The following is a 19423-nucleotide window of genomic DNA, read 5'->3' on the forward strand; positions in this document are numbered from 1 at the left end:
CATTTGCCTGATATTTAGACCCAAAGAGTCTGGTCGCTTTTTTGACTCGGGTTCTCAACTACACGATAAGATGAACTCACATGCTAGATAGATAGCGCTAAAATTATTTTTAAATACGTCAACACCTTACTAAATTCGAAATTGTGATATATTTCGGATGGAACTCATACTCGAATATAAAATATCGGATATAAATCTATACTGATTAGTGAATAAGTTTTTCGGGAATGTTCTTTCTGCATTTGAAGGTTAAGGGTTTGTGAGTGCCAAGTAAAATTCTTGGCAGAAGTTACTGAGTTCCACGCCGGATCTTCTCGGCGGGTCGCGATTCCGATCCGGTAGTAGATTCATTCGCGAAGCAATTGCTCTTGAGTTGTTAAGTTTTCCTTGGAGGCGTTGGGGTAGCTGTTAGCAAATCCCACCTCTCCTGACCGAGCCTTTCTCGCCCACCTGTCCTGGTGAAACTGGAAAGGCACTCGGGGCACCAGTAATCCTTCCTTCATAAAAAAAATACGAGTAAAACTGCCACCAGAATCAGTACGTTCGTTTCGTAGATACGAGAGGCTGACAGGCAGAAAAAGCCATGAACAGACGTTTGTCGCCATTTCTAACGGCTCCCACTATAGCGTTGGGTATTTCTCATGACAATTTTATGTTATAGAACAGAACTCGCAGCCGATGCAAGCCGGCTTGCGGCTGACATCGGCTTGGACGACTGTAAAACTTGTGGCAGTCTTTAAGTCAATTGGTAAGATAGCGTAGAGCAGGACTTCAAAGGAGTTGGTTTCAAAACTTGGAAGGAGAAAGTCTTGGATAGAGGAGTCTAGAGAGACATACTGGACCAGGCTAAGGCCCAACTAGGATTGTAAGATGATGATGATCTATGAGTTCCGCTGACCACAATACCATCAGGGACGCAGGTATAGACCTGCGTCTCCATAAAACAGAGGGTGTACCTCTTTACTCTCTCTATGACTCAAACTTTAATCATAGGCTGAGCCCTTGCTTGCCCAACTATCCTGGTGAAACTGGAAAGGCCTACGGGCCACCAGTGATCCCTCAATCATAAAAAAAAACCATTCTCTTTTAAAAATATCCGTGATCCGAATTTAGTTTATTTTTCGTTTGTGTATTTCCTATTCATTTGTCAATGTCATTTAACTATTTTTTTTACAATTTATAAAGCGCTTTATTCACGATCCACCACGGCTGTACGTCAGCTCAAGGCCGCGGTGCTGGATGTAGCATGCGCGCATCAAGCGTGGAGAGAATAAATGGAACTTAAATCGTTCAATAAATTTTGAAAGTGTTAAATCTGCTGTACAGCAAGTCTATACACGATCAAGCACGCACGACGCAGGACCACTCTGACGTACGTCCGCGTTATTCACTGTCTATCTGCACGACGTTCGCGGTGGTAGGGGCACTCGCTGGATGCAAATCGGTCGTGCAAATCCAGCAAACAATTAATAATAACTAGAGGTCCCGCAGTAGTCGAAATTCGACTATAATTAATTGGAATTGTAAGTTTGTACACTATTATGATCGTATTTTATACTTTTATAATTAATCACAAATTTCGCCAAGGGTACTCTATAAAAAAATATTAATAAAGACAAACAATATTTAATCTATTCTCAATTTGACCACAGACGTCAAGAACAAAAGTTTGACAATAAATAGTATGCATGCGTGTGTGCGTCAAATACATGTAGTGTGTGTAATGTTTTCTTTATTGATTTAATGTGTCTTTTATGCATTATTTAAAAAAAATATTAGCATTGTGCACTTCTTCTCCATATTCTCTATAAGTGTGGAAAATTTCATACTACTCCGTCCGCTCAATTTTCGTAAAAAGGGATACAAAGTTTTTGCTTCACGTATTAATATATAGATTATCAACGTAGGTACGTCAAGCTTATTCATGGTACTTTTACATCGTGCACGGCCTCGGCGCGGCGGGACGTACAGCAAGATGGAACGTGAATAAAGCGCTTAACTCGATTGATGCTATGAATTAATTGTGTGTGTATGTGTGTGTTATTGTATAAAAATGTACATTGACTGCACGAAAATACAACATGATTTTAAAATAAACACGCTCATTTTAGCTTCTATTGTTCAAAGTTCAACATTTGAATACAATGTGGTTGAAAATTGTAAATGTTGATTACAAATGTCATTACGGGTCATGCTTTTGATTTGTTTGATGATAATTAATCCAGGGGGGCGAAAAGAAAGTTCTAGAACTGGTTCTTGACGTTGATCGTACGCGGTTGTAATTTTTATTTTTGTTTATTTGATAGCACCGGATGTAGGGCGCCGCCTTCCCATCCCGAGACACGTCCCAAGTTTTTATAACATATCGTCTTTTCGCATTAAAAGTGTACAATTTCCAAAAATATTCGAAATCATTTGGTATCACCAGTATTTTTATCATGAGCGTAGTTTAGTTTTAGTTTTTTTTTTGTTTAGTTTACCTATCTTTTGACTACTATGAACAAAACTAATACATAATTTTATCTTACTTTAAAAGACAGATAATGTAACTTTTTCTACCTAAGCTTGAGAGGCTATTTCAGCGATAAAATTAGTAAGTTTTGATATTATACAGTTTTAATCCGAGAAGACGATAGGTATATCGAGGGGTGAAAGGTTATTTGGATTAAGCGATATTTCGCTTAATAAAATAAAATAAAATAATAAGCTTTTTATTTCATTGTGTATGAATAATAATAGCTATATTTTCACCCATAAAAAAACTAATACAATTTACATAATCTGTTCTTAATATTCTATTATTTTTATTTAATTACTTTGAATTGATTTGTTTTAAGTTAAAATTAGCGTCAATCCCTCTTTTTGAGGGTAAAGGTCTCCTTCAAAGATACCCAATATTCTCTAACTGTGGCCTTTTCCATCCACAGTTTACCAGCCGTCCCTTCGATGTCGTCAGCCGATCTGCTTCTAAGTCTTCCTCTTTTTTTATTTCCCCGAGGGCCAGGCCATGACGTCAGCAAAAGTCCATCTATCGTCACTCATTCTTGCCACGTGGCCTGCCCATCGCCATTTTAATCTCACAGCATAGCTTGGTGCATTACTCCTGTTTCTTACTAATGTTTTTTTATTATTTTTTATTTATTAAATACTTTATTTCAGTTTTTTTTTAAAACATAACATTTTGTTAGTAAGAATCACTTATAATGTATGTTAGTAACTTAAAAATCAACACACAACAAAACAAAACACATAACTATCAGACATATATTATATAACATTACAACTTTTTCCAAGTGGCTGCTGCAAAGGCTATTAATCAGCAGTCCCTCGATCTTACTCGATATGATGTTCAGAAGATCGTTGCCACTGTCTCTGACTCGACGCAGTAACGATGCACTTCTCTACCGCATTATTGCAAAGAAGTCTTTTTTTTTCCTACCTAATCTGATAGCCTTGAGAGGCTATTTCAGCTGACTTATGCTTCTAATACATATTTACCCCATGATGGTTTCCAGCGATTTTTAAGCTGTTAGCAAGAAGCTATTTAAGCTACCATCGGCTCCATTCAAATGTTTTGTTTTAGCTGTAAGTATGTAAGAAGATCGTACTAAATACATAAATGTCTGCAGGCTGCTTCCTTTATTTATTTATTGCGCAGAAGAATCAACGAAATCACTGGCAGATTTAAAGCGATTAACCGAGCCATTTTTTATTTTTTTTATAATTTTTGCTTAGGTGGGTGGACAGCCCACCTGATGTTAAGTAGTTACTGGAGCCCATAGACATCTACAACGCAAATGCGCTACCCACCTTGAAATACAAGTTCTAAGGTCTCAGTATAGTTAAAACGGCTGCTCCGCCCTTCAAACCGAAACGCATTACTGCTTCACGGCAGAAATAGGCGGGGTGGTGGTACCTACCCGTGCGGACCCACAAGAGGTCCTACCACCAGTAACAAAGATGAGACAGAAATTAGCTACAGTGCAGCTAACAACATCAAACTTACTAGTTGTGTTAAAAATGCGAAATTTCGTGAAGGCGGAAAAATGTTTGCGACTAGTTCGCGATGAAGCTGCTTGACGGAATTAGATGAAAGTTGACAATCTAATGACTATCTATATAACAATAAAACATACATTCCAATTTAGTATGATCAACTTAGGATAGATGGCGCGCGAGTGGTTTCAATAAAATCGATATCTTAAGATATATCTATTAAGTTTCACGTTGTTTGTCCGCGATGGACACCTAAACTACTGAACCGATTTTAACTTTTTTCTTTTTAAATATGTGTTTTGTTCCAACTTAGGCCATAGGATGGTTTTTATTTCGATTAATGGTCGCAATATTTACTAATTAACAATAAAATGATTTCTTATATTGATTATTGTAATTAATTATAAGTTTCAAAGTCTACAACAGATGGCGCCTTAAATCAGTTTTTACAGACAATTATAATGCTGTCAGACATTAATATCTCATAGATGGCGCTGTGTTAAAAATACCACCGTTTCAATAAGCTACAATTTAATGGCATAAACACCACGTGTTGCTGAGGCTAAAGTATAAGTAAAATTGATGTCGTAGTAAACGCAATACTGTGAAGTCAAATTGTTCTTATTTTGTTAATTTTTGGTATTAGCATAGCCGGCCACGTGTTATTTAGAAACAAAAACCTTAGACACAGCAACGTGTGGCCGGGTCTGCTAGTTTTTCATAAAATTTGGGTTCGTCACAGCGGAGCCTGATTAGAATACATACACTATTTAATATTTCTCCTTATAAGAAATCAAAGACATTCGAGATATAAGTTTAATAGAAAATACAATTAATGACACTGTTAATAGCGCTGTTAACAACTTCGATCTTCATCACCCAGTTGGCGCAGTAGCAATAGAACGCTGTCTTGACGACGAAATCCAGGATATCTAATCTGTAATTGTGAAAAGAAAAGAAGCTCTTTAAGGATTTTTTCCATAGAGACTAGCGCCCTTCCTTCTTGAGGGCAATTCAGAGCCTCTCCTCCTCTAAATAATCCTACTAATATTATAAATGTGAAAGTTTGTAAGAATGTATGGATGTATGTTTGTTACTCAAATCACTGAATGAATTTTGATGAAACTTTACAATAATATAGCTTACACATCAGAATAACACATAGGTTATAATTTACAAAGGTATCGTGCGATTACCCAAAATATTACGACAACTGTCAAGAAAGTAAGAAAAAATCTGCCAGCTATTCTGGCGTGCTCCGCAAGAGCCATTGGAGTTCGACGTCTACAATGGAAATGTTTATCTTAAATAGGTCTACAAAAAAACTCGCGACTAGTACATTCATATTTATTCACCGTGAATAGCGAGATGACTGCCGACATGACCTGGAGTGATCTCAAAGAGCAAGTGCAAGACAGGGGCAAGTGGAGTCAACTTATAAGGGCCATATGTACCAGCTGGATACCTTAAGACTACAACAACAACAACAACATCAAACGTATTTTTATTACCTCCGCGAATGCGCTCTGGCCTTCGGTAAGTCGTCCAAGTTCTCTTTGAGCAGATACTTCTTCGCTCCGATGAGCGAGTCGTAGAAGAACTTTCTGTGGTCAAACGCCTCTATGTCGAAGTAGAAGACAGCTCTGTCGGTCTCCTTCAAGGAGCTACGGAGGGCGACCAGGTTGCTATTGACGAACGTCCATTGCTTGATCAAATAGTATTGCAGAGCGAGATTGGCTATGTATATGCGGCGTTGGACTTTGACCAGCCTGAAAGAATCGTTTATAACGTCGTAAGAAAACTAACTGAAATGCGTTATCTTCTTCGCTTTTCCCGAGTCATGTATACGTAATGTAAATAATAAAAAATGCCGAATCATTAGGGGATAGGACGTCTTGTGAGCCAGCACGGGTAGGTACCACCACCCTGTCTGTATCTGCCGTGAAGCAGTAATGTGTTTCGGTTCGAAGGGCCGGGCAGCCATTGTAACTATACTGAGACCTTAGAACTTACATCTCAAGGTGGGTGGCGACATTTACGTTGTAGATACCTATGAGCTCCAGTAATCGGCTGAGGCGCGAGTTCGTCCACCCGTCTTATTCATAAAATTATCAAAACTTTTCTAACGGCTTCATCTCGTGTTTATTATTGTAAATTTATTATTTCCGACGTTTGTAATGCATTACAGGCATCGTTATTCGACGAAATACGTATAATATGTCGAACTACCCTCAGTTATTCCATAAAAAATATTAATCGAAACAAATATTTAGCACTACTTGTGGGCCCGCACGAGTTAGTACCGCCACCCTGCCTATTCCTGCCGTGAAGCAGTAACCCGATCCGGTTTCGCGAGGGTAGGGCTGTGATTATTGCACACCAGACGGCATCAGACGCGGTTCGACCACAGCTACCGAGATCTTAAATCGATTCACTCACATCGGCTTCCTGCCTAGTATACGCAGCAACGTGTCCACGAAGACAGCTGGTAGTAAATGCAGTATCAGCACCTGAAATAGAAACGGGTACACCTTCTTCAGCATTGTTGAAGGTTGGATGTTAATTCCCTATTCTTTTTTTTTTATTGCGTTTATGGGTGGACGAGTTATGAGAGGACAAAGCAGACCTGGTGCTAAGTGGTTTCTGGAGCCATTTACAACGTAAATGCGCCACCCACCTTGAGATGTAAGTTCTAAGGTCTTAGTATAGTTACAAGCCGCTCTTCAAGTCGAAACGCATTACTACTTCACGGCTGAAATAGGCGGGACGGTGGTACCTACCCGTGCGGACTCACAAGAGGTCCTACCACCAGTAAATGTTTAAATGCCTTCTTCTTCAACCCGTGTCCACCCAGTGCTGAATGTAGGTCTCTTCGAATGCACCCCATTCTCTTCGGCCTCTTGCCTTTCTCATCCAGTCTCTACCAACCACTTTGACCAAGTCATCAGTCGACCTCGTTGACTGTCTCCCACGTTACGACTTCTAGACGAGGTCTCCACTCCAGTACTTTTGTGCCCCACCGATTGTCAGTGCGACGGCATATTTGGCCAGTCCACTTCCGCTTTTTTTTTCCTGAGTCATTACTTTGCCCTTCCTGGCCAAATTAATGCCAGTTAACGCTTAAACCAGTTAATGCTTAGTAAATAAAAACAATAGCTTCATAGTAAAACTATGCTAAGAAAAGCCGCCTTAACGCCCCCTCAGAGATTGACACCTAAATTAAACCTTTACCTTCAAGTAGTGCCAAGTTTTGGACGTGGTGAGATTTCCTCCGACGCTCCACAGCATGCCGTCAAGGGGCATGTCCTTTGCCAGCGACCGCCCCATTTCCACCACCTCGTTCATGGTGATCTTGAAAAGACTCCCCGAGCAGCAGTTGTAGATCGGTATGTCGTCTGTTGGTTTCAACCTGTTTATTGTTAGATAGAGATAATTCGCTTCAATGTAGGAACTGATTTAGTGGTTTCTTTGGACATAATTAAAAGTAATTTTACAATGTAATCTATCTATCTATCTATCTATATCTATAAAAATGAATTGCTGTTCGTTAGTCTAGCTAAAACTTGAGAACGGCTGGACCGATTTGGCTAATTTTGGTCTTGAAATATTTGTGAAAGTCCAGAGAAGGTTTAAAAGGTGAAAAAATATGAAAATGCTCGGAATTAAATAAAAATTACAATTTTGTTTTTACTTTGATGTGTCCGTCGGACGGATTCCTTTTGTTTGTTTTATAATAAGTTTATTTTATACAAAAGTTTAGGACTTTTATTTATCGATTGAGGCACTACGAAGTCTGCCGAGTCAGCTAGTCTTATAATAATTATTTCAAAATTATCATTGTTAGCGTGGCATGTCCTCTGATGCTGCTGTTTAGGAAATTGCTATGAGTGTTACGACCAGCAGCCTGCCTGAAGTCAACTCTCCTCGTGTTATGTCTTCAACAGTATATCCATGGCAAAGTGACATTTCTTCTTTTTCTTCATCGTTCTCATCTCATTGTTGAGGGTCGCGACCACATGTGACTTTCCTCCATAAATTTCGGTCATGGGTGGAATGGAGCGTGGTATAAGCTTTCTTCTTTTGGCGTTCTTTTGCTTCTTCCATATTTTTTTTGTTCTACGAATTGCATCTTGTCATTACTAACAGTTACATTAAGCATTTTTGATTTACAAATACGTAAACGGCGAAAATATTACATTTTATTCATTCTGTCTATATTAATACGTGAAGCAAAAACTTTGTACCACTTGTTACGAACATTGCGCGGACGGAGGAATATGAAATTTCACACAAGAAAATATAGAAAAGGAGTGCAGAATGTTAATATTTTCCTTAAATTATGCATAAAAAAAAAAAATATCAATAAACAAACATTACACACAGTACCATGTATTTGACACAACACTTATTTATGTACAGAATCTTTGTTTATTATCTAAATTTTGTTATTGTTTAAAGTTGTGGTCAAACTGAAAAGCCGAACGATATAGTATGGTTTATTGAATCTCTGCGCCATAAGAATTTTCCGAAAGCTTCTAAGTTGTTGGATCAAAGACATTTTAAAGGAAGCAATTTAGTTCGCACGTCAAGGATACGGGGTTGCCTAAGGTAGCACCCCCCATCACATCCTGCGGGTATCGTCAAGGCCACAAATGGTTTCACCAGACAATAAATAGCCTTCAGACTCTCAGAGCCCAGACAAGTACTAGGAACTGGTATTTGAGCGGATTGTGAACACGGATGCTTAAGAATGACCACCCTGCCGATTTTCCAGTTTGAAGGGTGAGATAATCGATAGACTATACTATTGAGGATCAGATCTCATGTCTCAAGGTAGGCGATGGCGTTCAGGTAGTGCCTATATGGACCGTGAAGTCCAATCAAAAGAAAAATATATTAAGATCTTCATATTCATGTATCATCAAATATCCAATGTATCCATTAGGAAAGCCAGACTTTTACTTTGGTCCCGAGTTTGAGTGACCAACAGAAACATATTCAAGATAAAAACAGCTATATTCACATCACGAATACCAATAGCAACAAAAAAACCTTGGGCTTTGTGGTTAAATAACCAGACTCATTGTTCACTGTGAGATGGGGATCACGAAAGATCAGGACAGCCGTGCAAAAGCTGTGGAACACAGAACTGAGCTCCAAGGGTTTTTATTCCATCAGCCCACAGAGTCCACTGTTGGGCATAGGCCTCCCCAAAGCCTAGCAACAAAGATCGATCCTGCGCTGCTTGTATTTAGCGGATCTCCGCGAACCTCTATAAGTAGTCGCTGTCTTTTTTTTTATTGCTCAGGTGGATGGAAGAGCTCACAGACCACCTGGTGTTAAGTGGTTACTGGAGCCCATAGACATCTACAACGTAAATGCGCCACCACTTTGAGATATATAAGTTCTAAGGTCTCAAATATAGTTACAGCGGCTGCCCCACCCTTCAAACCGAAACGCTTTATTACTTCACGGCAGAAACAGAAAGGGTGGTGGCACCTACCCGCGCGGACTCGCAAGAGGTCCTACCACCAGTAATTACGCATATTATAATTAGGCAGAGGGAGGTGTACCCAGCTCCAAGAGTTAGTTACATGCGACGTAATTGACCATACCTATTCTCTATTTGCGTTATTAGTCTGACATCTGGGCCTTCAGAACGCTTTTTCACTAGACCGAACAGCGGAATACAAGTGTATTTTTAGTTACATATCGAATCACTTACTTCTTAGTTCCTCTGTGCCAAGCTGCGGTGATGATGGTCTGGATGGCCACGTCGACCGGGATGTAGTCGGCCATCAGATCCGGGTTGGTGTACAGACTTCGCATTATGCCTAATAATATATAGCCTTTGTAGTTTGAAGACTAAAACGCAATATGCTTAAACAGCAAACAGGGCAATCAATTTCGTTTTTTCATCAGACGCTTTATGGGCTAATTCCGCTTAATATCATCATCATCATCATCAACATCAGCCTTTATCTGCAAACTGCTGGACATAGGCCTTCCCCAATGCCTTCTACAGAATGCGGTCCTCTGCCTTCCGAATCCAACGACTTCCCGCCGTGCACACTAAGTCGTTGGTCCACCTGGTTGGAGTACGCCCCACGCTTCTGGTACCCATCCGTGGCTTCCATTCGAGGACTTTCTTCCCCCATTTCTCGTCGCTGGCTCGACAGATGTGACCGGCCCATTGCCACTTTAGCCTGCTAACTTTGAGAGCTATGGCGTCGACTTTGGTTCTCCGTCGAATTTTTTCGTTACGGATTTCGTCCCTTAAAGAATTTATTTTTTATTTTTTTATTGCTTAGATGGGTGGACGAGCTCACAGCCCACCTGATGTTCAGTGGTTACTGGAGCCCATAGCCATCTACAAGCTAAATACTGCCACCCACCTTGAAATATGAGTTCTAAGGTCTCAGTATAGGTACCGTAGCGTTTGCAAAAAAAAAACAAGAATTTTGGATTGAGCTAATTCAATTCTAAAGGTGCGTAATGTGTTTGTTCATCTCATACCTTTACCGCTGGCCACAAGTAAGCCCACTGGCCCGTTGTAGTTCTCAATCCAGCCAGGCACAGGCTCGGTAGCACTCGATATCACTGTAGAAGCGAAACCAGAACAGTGTGAGTTTTTTTACGTTCTCGATCGCGTAAGAGTTAACGCAAATTTGTATGCAGTTCGAACGATTGCCCACGTTTGCCGCTAGGGGCGCTGTTCCAACGGTATACAAATATGAGATAACTTTTACGCTATCGAGAACGGTAAAAACTCGCACTAAGCACATAGAATCTATACTACTACTACTACTACTACTACTACTACTACTACTATTACTACTACTGGGCTGTCGCTATGACCCCCGAAGTGGGTCTTGGCCTGCGAGAATACACGTCGCCATTCATACCGGCGCTGCGCAATAACTCCAAACCAAACCAAACAGTCTTTTGCCCCTCGATATAAGGTTTGATCTTTTTTTCCTACCTATGCTGATAGCCTTAAGAGGCTATTTCAGCTTCACCTTGACGTGTAGGTGAGCTCACGGGGCTCTAACCGGGTGTGTTGCTAACACTGGTCCTAGCAAGGGCAGTGCTTCGCAGAATCTACTACCGGATCGGAAACGCGACTCTCTGAGAAGATCCGGCGAGAACCTCAATGGGCTGTGTCTATGGGTTAATTCACTCGTCGAGCCCTTCGTCGCGAGTGACGGGCTCGGCGAGGACGGTGACCGGTGTTTGTGGTACCTAAAAGCACCGTTAATGGATCGGAAGGATCCGTAATGACGTGTTTAGGGCGACAATCAATAAATTCAATCGCAATCAAATCAATTTTGGTCATGAGAATCACAAGATGACACGGTCATTTCGGGATACTGAACTCACTCACCGATCGAAGGTCTGATAATGGTGGCCGGCAGCACGCCCTTCTGCTCGTAGACAACGTGCTCGGCTAGCTGCTTCGTGAATGTGTACGTGTTGGGCATCTCTCCAATGTACCTGGAGTTATGAGTTGAAGAATCAGTCATTATGTGATCAGATCTCTGAAGCAAAGAGATGAGACGTGGAATTATGCTGTACGCCGATGTGCATCTCAGGGTCCAGAGCAACACGGAAACTCTCTTCACCCACATTTGACCTCCATCAAAGGAGCTATGTTTGTTTTGTGTCGCTACTAAAATATTGAAACGGGGGTTAGTGCGAGCATGTCTCTTCTCCGTGGATCCGAATCCGTAATCATGGTTGTCCACTGAGTGATCAAGGTAACTCAGTATTCACTTGACTAGCTTTTCGTTCTTATTCAGTCATTGAGTTTTCATTATTTGAATAACCGTAATTTAGGATGGCTAGGATGGTATCTCAATCAATCTTGACCTGATATATCTTAATTTTTTATTTTTTATTGCTTAGATGGGTGGACGAGCTCACAGCCCACCTGGTGTTAAGTGGTTACTGGAGCCCATAGACATCCATAACGTAAATGTGCTACCCACCTTGAGATATAAGTTCTAATGTCTCAAGTATAGTTACAACGGCTGCCCCACCCTTCGAAACGAAACGCATTACTGCTTCACGGCAGAAATAGGCAGGGTGGTGATACCTACCTGCGCGGACTCACACGAGGTCCTACCACCAGTAATTACGCATATTATAATTTTGCGGGTTTCATTTATAATACACGATGTTATTCCTTAACCGTGGAAGTCAATCGTGAACCTTTCTTGAGTACGTATTTCATTCGAAAAATTGGTACCCGCCTGCGGGATTCGAACACCGGTGCATCGCTCAACACGAATGCACCGGACGTTTTATCCGTTAGGCCACGACGACTTCTAAGACCACGACAACTTCTGCCAACAATGGCATCGTAAGAAGACGATTGCCGAAGACGAAGGTGATGATACGCTTTAGTTTGTTAGTTAAGGAATCTCTTATTCTAATTGAGACCTCCACCGCCCCATTTTTAGTGTCTTCTTTAACAAGTTCACTAACTTAGGAGTCAGCACGCGCAACGTGTGCTCGTCTACCGTCTCGCAGATCTCCAGGGCCTCCCTCCAGTCAGCGTGGGGGGGATACATGACCTCTTCCACCAGTTCTCTATTGGTATTGGAGTATGAAGTCGACACGTGTACCATCACCTGGAATTAAGGTTTTTATCTTTAATGGTATGTTTTTTTTTATTGCTTATATGTGTGGACGAGCTCACAGCCCACCTGGTCTTAAGTGGTTACTGGAGCCCATAGACATCTACAACGTAAAATGCGCTACACACCTTGAGATATAGTTCTAAGGTCTCAGTATAGTCACAACGGCTGCCCCACCCTTCAAACCGAAACGCATTACTGCTTCACGGCAGAAATAGGCGGGGTAGTGGTATCTACCCGTGCGGACTCACAAGAGATCCTAGCACCAGTAATTACGCAAATTATAATTTTGCGGGTTTAATTTTTATTACACGAAGTTGTCGTGGCCTAAATGATAAAAGATAACTTGTTTGTCCGTAGGCTTAGTGTGTTCAATGGCTTTGTTACTGTCCGTGCGGGTAGGTACCACCGCCCTGCCTATTCCTGCCGTGAAGCAGTAATGCGTTTCGGTTAGAAGGGGGGGCATCCGTTGTAACTATACTGAGACCTTAGAACTTATATCGCAAGGTGGGTGGCGCATTTACGATGTAGCTCCAGTAACCAGTTAACGCCAGGTGGGCTGTGAGCTCGATCACCCATCTATGCAATAAAAAAAAGTTATCTTTTAGCCGTATACGATATAAAACACTGAAATGTTTAAATAACGCTTACTGATAAGTTTTTAATAGCCTTCGCTAGTTCAACGACCTCTCGCGTACCACGAAGATTCAGCTTGGCCGCATATTGCAAGGGGTCATCAAACCTTGAACAAGCAATGTATTAGTGATGTAATTTTATTAACTACCCTGCATTCTAAAACTAAATATTAGTATTGTCACGAAAACATTGTGTGGATGTTGTGTTTTTTTTAAGGATTTTATGACCTGGTAACTAAGACCTTTAAGAGAAGTCTTATTTTAATTTAAAAAAAAAATTATATGGAAAACGATATTATGAAATGAAATGAAGTTGATTAATATGAAACATGGCATGAAATGAAATGAAAATGAGAGAAATGAAATGATATAAAATTAAGTTGATTAATTTGAGTCATTAATCAAATGGGATGAAATGAGATGAGATGATATGGGATGAAATATAATCTCATTAAAATGGTGGTCATTTATTAAGACTTTTCAGTGGACTTTTTGGAGGATCCCGAGAAGTTACGTCCAGCGGCTTTGTTTCATTTTCCCACATTTGTGCACTTTTACAGAAACCACCCTTAATACACATTTAAACACTAAATAGACAAAATAAAACAAATCACACAACTTCACTCCTCGCGTTCCCGCCAAAAAGTCCGCAACGTATTTATAACGTAATTTTATCAACTACCCTGCATTCTAAAACTAAATATTAGCATTGTTACATAAACATTGTGTGGATGTTGTGTAGATGTTGTTATTGTTACCTTACACTTGCAGCCACGTGAAATATAATATTAACATTGTCAATAAGTACAGCACGGTGTTCTTCCGACAGACCTGAAAGAGGTTGACATAGTTTAGTTTGATTGAATCGGAACTAAGTGACTTAGACTTTGCTTTTAGCTACAAGCTACTTCTTTTTCCTACCTATTCTAGCAAGTAAGTGAGCTCACGGGGACCTAACATGAAGGCGTTGCTAACACTAGCCCTAGCAAGAGTAGTGCTTTGCAGAATCTACCAGCGGATTGGAAACGCGACCCACTGAGAAGACCCGGCGAGAAACCCAGGGGGCTGTGTCTGTGGGCTAACAAATTAAGTCGAGATCTCTTCGTTTTGAAAGGTTCATTTATCGATGATCACAAGTCCAGAGCCAACAGATTTTTTAAGTAAATTTTATTCCCGATCATCTAAGTTTCCTCTTATATTATCTGTCCATGACACAGAAGAGCGTACAGTGCACTCGACAGTGAGTGGTTACTGTCGCCCGTGGACATCGGCACGGAAGGGGCATAACCAAGGGACCTGTCGATGCCAGCTTTTAAAGACGGACTTTTCATGGCGCTCGGGTAGCATCTTGGACTGCGAATAAGCCCATTTGCTTCAAAAAGAAAGAGTTAAGTCTGTTGGAATCATCTCTAATAATATTTCAAGCATTTGAGCATGCATTTAAATAAGAACACTGTTCGTTGGAGGTCATTGACCGACTATAGCGATTATACACCGCTTACATTGATGGCTACCGAAATAGGAAGATATTTTCCGATCAATATCGTCTTTTCTTTGTTATTTATTGCTAAGATACACTTGCTCAGAACCCCTCCCCCCACCTGGTGTTAAGCGAAAACATATTACTGCTTCAAGATAGAAATAAGCAGGATGGTGGTACCTACCCGTGCGGAGTCACTAATGAATACGTAAATGAAAATTATTGCGGAGTTTGATTTTTATTACATTAAGGCTGCGGAATTCGAACACCGGCAGAGTTAAGCAGCGGCTTGGCTCTGCCCCTGGCATTGCTGATCCATGGGCGACGGTAACCACTCACCATCAGGTAGGCCGTATGATCGTCTGCCTACAAGGGCAGTAAAAAAAAAGTTGCACCAGGCGTCTTATCGTTTAGATCAAGACGACCTCAAAATATTTATTGTATCGTTGGTAATTCCAAGAACTACTTCCATTTGACTCCGATGAATAATGATGATGGAATACGGACCTAATCCAATTTCCATGACGTCTCCAGAAACACAAGCGACCTTCCTTTCGAAGATCTCAGGCTTTTCGTTGCGTAGTCTGTCGAAACACTGAAATTTGAGTGGACATTACATTTGTGGACGAGTTCACAGCCCACCAGGTGTTAAGTGGTTACTGGAGCCCATAGAAATCTACAACGTAAATGCGCCACCCATCTTGAGATATAAGTGCTAAGGTCTTAGTATAGTTACAACCGCTGCCCCACCCTTCAAACCGAAACGTATTACTGCTTCACGGCAGAAATATACGGAGTGGTGGTACCGATCCATGCGGACTCACAAGAGGTTCTACCACCAGTTAAGCCACATCGATTCTAAAAGTGGGATCACGGCACAGCCCATCTAAACGAGAGATAAGACTGTCTACTCACTGGAGAAGAATACATTTGCTGCAGACGTTCTTCAGACCTGACACCTTTCTTGTCGCGCAACAGAAGATAGATCTTGCTTAATTCCGAACACGAGTACAGAAGTTTCTCTATCAAAACTTTACCCATGAAACCTGAAATTTGTGCATTAATTAATTGATGCATTCAACATTATCGTTGCAATATTATTGCTAGTAGTATATAGCCTGCCTATTTCTGTCGTGAAGCAGTAATGCGTTTCGGTTTGAAGCGTGGGGCAGCCGTTGTAACTGTACTGAGACCTTAGACCTCATATCTCGAGGTGGGTGGCGGCATTTACGTTGTGGATGTCTATGGGCTCCGGTAACCACTTAAAACCAGGTGTGCTGTGAGCTCGTTCAATCATCTATGCAATAAAAAAACAAAAGTTGACTCCGAACAATCGTTATGTTCTCATTGTATTCAGTTGAAGTCAGCTTTCAATTTCAATTTAATTTTTTTGTAATAATACTCTTTTAACTTCCACAGTACTGACGTAGGTAATGGTTTACAATCCATTCACAGAGTACAATGAGAATTAATGTCTTAACTAATGTAATTAATTAGCTTACCATGCCCTCGGAAACTTAGAAACAATGGTGTTTAATTACTGATGTGGCGTCATAATAATTAATACGGTAACGAACAAAAATATGAAGAATTAGCCTTGCCCGCTTCGTTGCGCATTTAAAATTAACATTATTATTTATTGTCATTATTATTAGGGAATCCAACACTCATATAAATATTATAAGCCTATCCATTAAGTACATGTATTTTCTACATGGATACCAAGTTTCAAGTCAATCGGATGCATGGTTCAGTAGTTATAACGGAACATCCGTAAAAACCACTGTAGATTTATGTATTAGTACAGATAAAGTTTTTTTCCGATGCTTTAGAACGTTTTTGGGCTGAGACGATCACTAACAACCAGTTGTGGAGGATTAGCAAGCAGACATCAATAGAAAGGGAGATCCTTAACGCGCATTAACATGGGATTGGTCACACATTAAGAAAGCCATCAATCTATCCAAGAGAGCAGTGACCTGGAAAGTTATTTAATTCTTTTTATTCCATTGATGGGTGGACGAGCTCACGGCCCACATGATGTTAAGTGGTTCCTGGAGCCCATAGACAACTACAACGTAAATGCCGCCACCCACCTTGAGACATAAGCTCTAAGGTCTCAGTATATTTACAACGGCTGGCCCACCCTTCAAGCCGAAACGCATTACTGCTTCACGGCAGAAATAGGCGGGCTGGTGGTACCAACCCGTGCGGACTCACAAGACGTTCTAGCACCGGTAATTACCCAAATTATAATTTTGCGGGTTTGATTTTTATTACACGATGTTATTCCTTCACCGTGGAAGTCAATCGTGAACATTTGTTAAGTACGTATTTCATTAGGCAAACTTAGGCATCAGTGTCTGGCAAACGGAAGAGAGACCGTCCCAGAAGAACTTAGCGTCGTTCAGTAGGGCAGAAACGTCTTGGGCATGACGTCCGAGAAGGTAGAATAGACTGCCCAAGACCGATGTAAATGGAAGAATTTGATTGGAGCCCTACACCTCAGCTGAGAGTAAAATGAAAGAAAGTAGAAGAAGCTTTAGAACGACGGAGAACACATCCTGGTCTCCACCGATTCCGACGAGCAGGAAAACAGGACTGCTTCCTGAAACGACCATCATCAGTAAGCCCTCTTTATTTCGACTAAAACTGGATCAGTCATCGGTCAAGCTTACTGTGGAGAGAAATCGCGCGATAGTCTAATTCGTCGAGAGCATATTAGATCGTTTTTGTGTATGACAATTTACTCACCGGAGCCGCCGGTTATGAAGATATTCTTCCCCGTGAAGAATTCCGGGATCGTCTGCTCTTGCGTCATATCTGTGCCTAATGAAAAAACCAAGAATGTGGATATTGTTTAAAATCCAAACGAATAAAACCCGGGAATTAGTTCGGAGTTCAAAAAACAACCACCTTTAGTGTAAAAGTAAAAAAGAAAATCTTCAAGTCCTAAATTCCCAAAAATAATTCTAGAAAAATCTAGATTGAAAAAAACTAAACGATGATAAACAATGAGATTTTTTGAATTTACTAAAAAACCGCTTCGGTTCAATGTGTTGTTTTATACAAATTCAGTCTATTAATGATACAATAAAGGTTGCGCGGGTAATGTGTCGACTGAGACGCCAACATACGTATACCTACTGTAATTTGTAAATACATAATATATGCTGAATTAAAACGATGACACGACATTTCTGTTAAGGCGCAGTGCTACGCAAGACTATGAGCGCAATATGAACATGCAAATTGAGGCGTCCGCCGCAACTAAAAGAAGTTACCCTTTACTACTACTGACGTAATGATGCTTCTAAGGAAATTCCTTTTTTATGTCATCCGTAGGCATACCTTACCTTACCTTTACTGGTGGTAGGACCTCATGTGAGTCCGCACGGGTAGGTACCACCACCCCGCCTATTTCTGCTGTGAAACAGTAATGCGTTTCGGCTTGAAGGGTGGGGCAGCCGTTCTAACTATACTGAGACCTTAGAACTTATATCTCAAGGTGGGTGGCGCATTTGCGTTGTAAATGTCTATGGGCTCCAGTAACCACTTAGCACCAGGTGGGCTGTGAGCTCGTCCACTCATCTAAGCAATAATAAAAAATACCTTATTTACCAAACTCCAAGGATCACCGAGCCAACGATAGCAGCAGATTGAGGACAATCGTCATGATGCTGCGGGGGAGTTGTGAGGATAGCGATTCAAGGGGAGGAGGAAGCAGACCTTACGGCCCATCTCATGGTGAGTTGTTACCGTCGCTTATGGACATCAGCAATGCTAGGAGTACAGATAAGACGGTGCCAACCGAATTAAAAGAATATCATCGTGAAAGTATAATTATTTGATTAATTGAATACACAACCATTTTTTTTTCGTATTTTCTTGGCCATCCATAATAAAGTACCATTATTTAACGGATAGAACGTTAGGATCAGACAAGCCTGTCTATTTTCTTTCTAAGTTTTACCCACATTTTAATACGCGCAATGTATCGCAAATTCAACTACTTCATCTTACATTGCGGGTTCATTAATTAGACATTGAATTGTACCAATACGATAAATATGTCGACTACCATGTGTCCACCATCCTAAGAGGTAGCTGAAGGTTGAGAATTCATGATAAAGAGTAAACAATTTTGATCTTTATTTTAATATGGCAATCACCTCCTTAACCATCATCAAAGCAAGTGTGGGATTTAAAATAAAATTAAAAACAATTTAATTAAGCTTTCAAGGTTCTTTATATTAGGACAAATTAATTTTTGTGCGTAATTAATTATTATAATCTTTTGTAATCAACCTTCAGTAAATGACGGTAATCTTACTGAGATTCCAATGGCATTTCGAAACAAATAGAATCCATGCCGCGCTTACAGAAAAAAGCTATAATAATATAATAAAAAAAAAGTTATAATAAAGAAATCAATAACAAAACATATAAGAAAGATGTGTCAGGTTCAGCAGACGGTTTTTTGTTTATTTATTTTTATTGCTTAGATGTAGAAGTTGTTACTGGAGCCCATAAACATCTACAACGTAAATGCGCCACCCACCTTGAGATGTAAGCTCTAAGGTCTCAAGTATAGTTACAGCGGCAGCCCCGCCCTTCAAGCCGAAACGCATTACTGCTTCACGGCAGAAACAGGCAGGGCGGTGGTACCTACC

At 40.6% G+C, this 19423-nt stretch overlaps 1 protein-coding gene and 1 long non-coding RNA gene across 2 annotated transcripts; one reads left to right on the forward strand and one right to left on the reverse strand.

Moving 5' to 3' along the window:
- The first annotated feature begins 1343 nt into the window (after positions 1 to 1343).
- LOC134201134 (uncharacterized) lies at positions 1344 to 3625 on the forward strand. Its single transcript, XR_009976336.1, has 2 exons — positions 1344 to 1523; positions 2928 to 3625. It is a non-coding gene; the product is annotated as an uncharacterized LOC134201134 (long non-coding RNA).
- Positions 3626 to 4798: 1173 nt separating this feature from the next.
- Positions 4799 to 17906, reverse strand: LOC101739328 (putative fatty acyl-CoA reductase CG5065). Its single transcript, XM_004930704.3, has 14 exons — positions 17667 to 17906; positions 17505 to 17579; positions 15666 to 15796; positions 15258 to 15345; positions 14029 to 14101; positions 13287 to 13377; positions 12484 to 12629; positions 11381 to 11490; positions 10513 to 10596; positions 9722 to 9830; positions 7228 to 7405; positions 6436 to 6506; positions 5508 to 5765; positions 4799 to 4933 (listed from the first exon to the last, which is right to left on the reverse strand). The coding sequence occupies exons 2-14, from the start codon at positions 17569 to 17571 to the stop codon at positions 4813 to 4815; spliced, it is 1527 nt and encodes a 508-aa protein (XP_004930761.1). The 5' UTR covers positions 17572 to 17579; positions 17667 to 17906; the 3' UTR covers positions 4799 to 4812.
- Positions 17907 to 19423: the final 1517 nt, after the last annotated feature.

Source organism: Bombyx mori, chromosome 23 (genome assembly GCF_030269925.1).
Source record: "Bombyx mori chromosome 23, ASM3026992v2".
Lineage (NCBI taxonomy): Eukaryota > Metazoa > Arthropoda > Insecta > Lepidoptera > Bombycidae > Bombyx > Bombyx mori.

Excerpts from the sequence above, each read along its gene's own strand:
- LOC101739328 (XM_004930704.3), bottom strand. The coding sequence starts at position 17,571 with ATGACGCAAGAGCAGACGATCCCGGAATTCTTCACGGGGAAGAATATC. Across the intron at positions 15,346-15,665 it reads AGCAAATGTATTCTTCTCCA|TGTTTCGACAGACTACGCAA; the intron begins GTGAGTAGACAG and ends CTCAAATTTCAG. Across the intron at positions 7,406-9,721 it reads TGGCACAGAGGAACTAAGAA|GTTGAAACCAACAGACGACA; the intron begins GTAAGTGATTCG and ends AACAATAAACAG.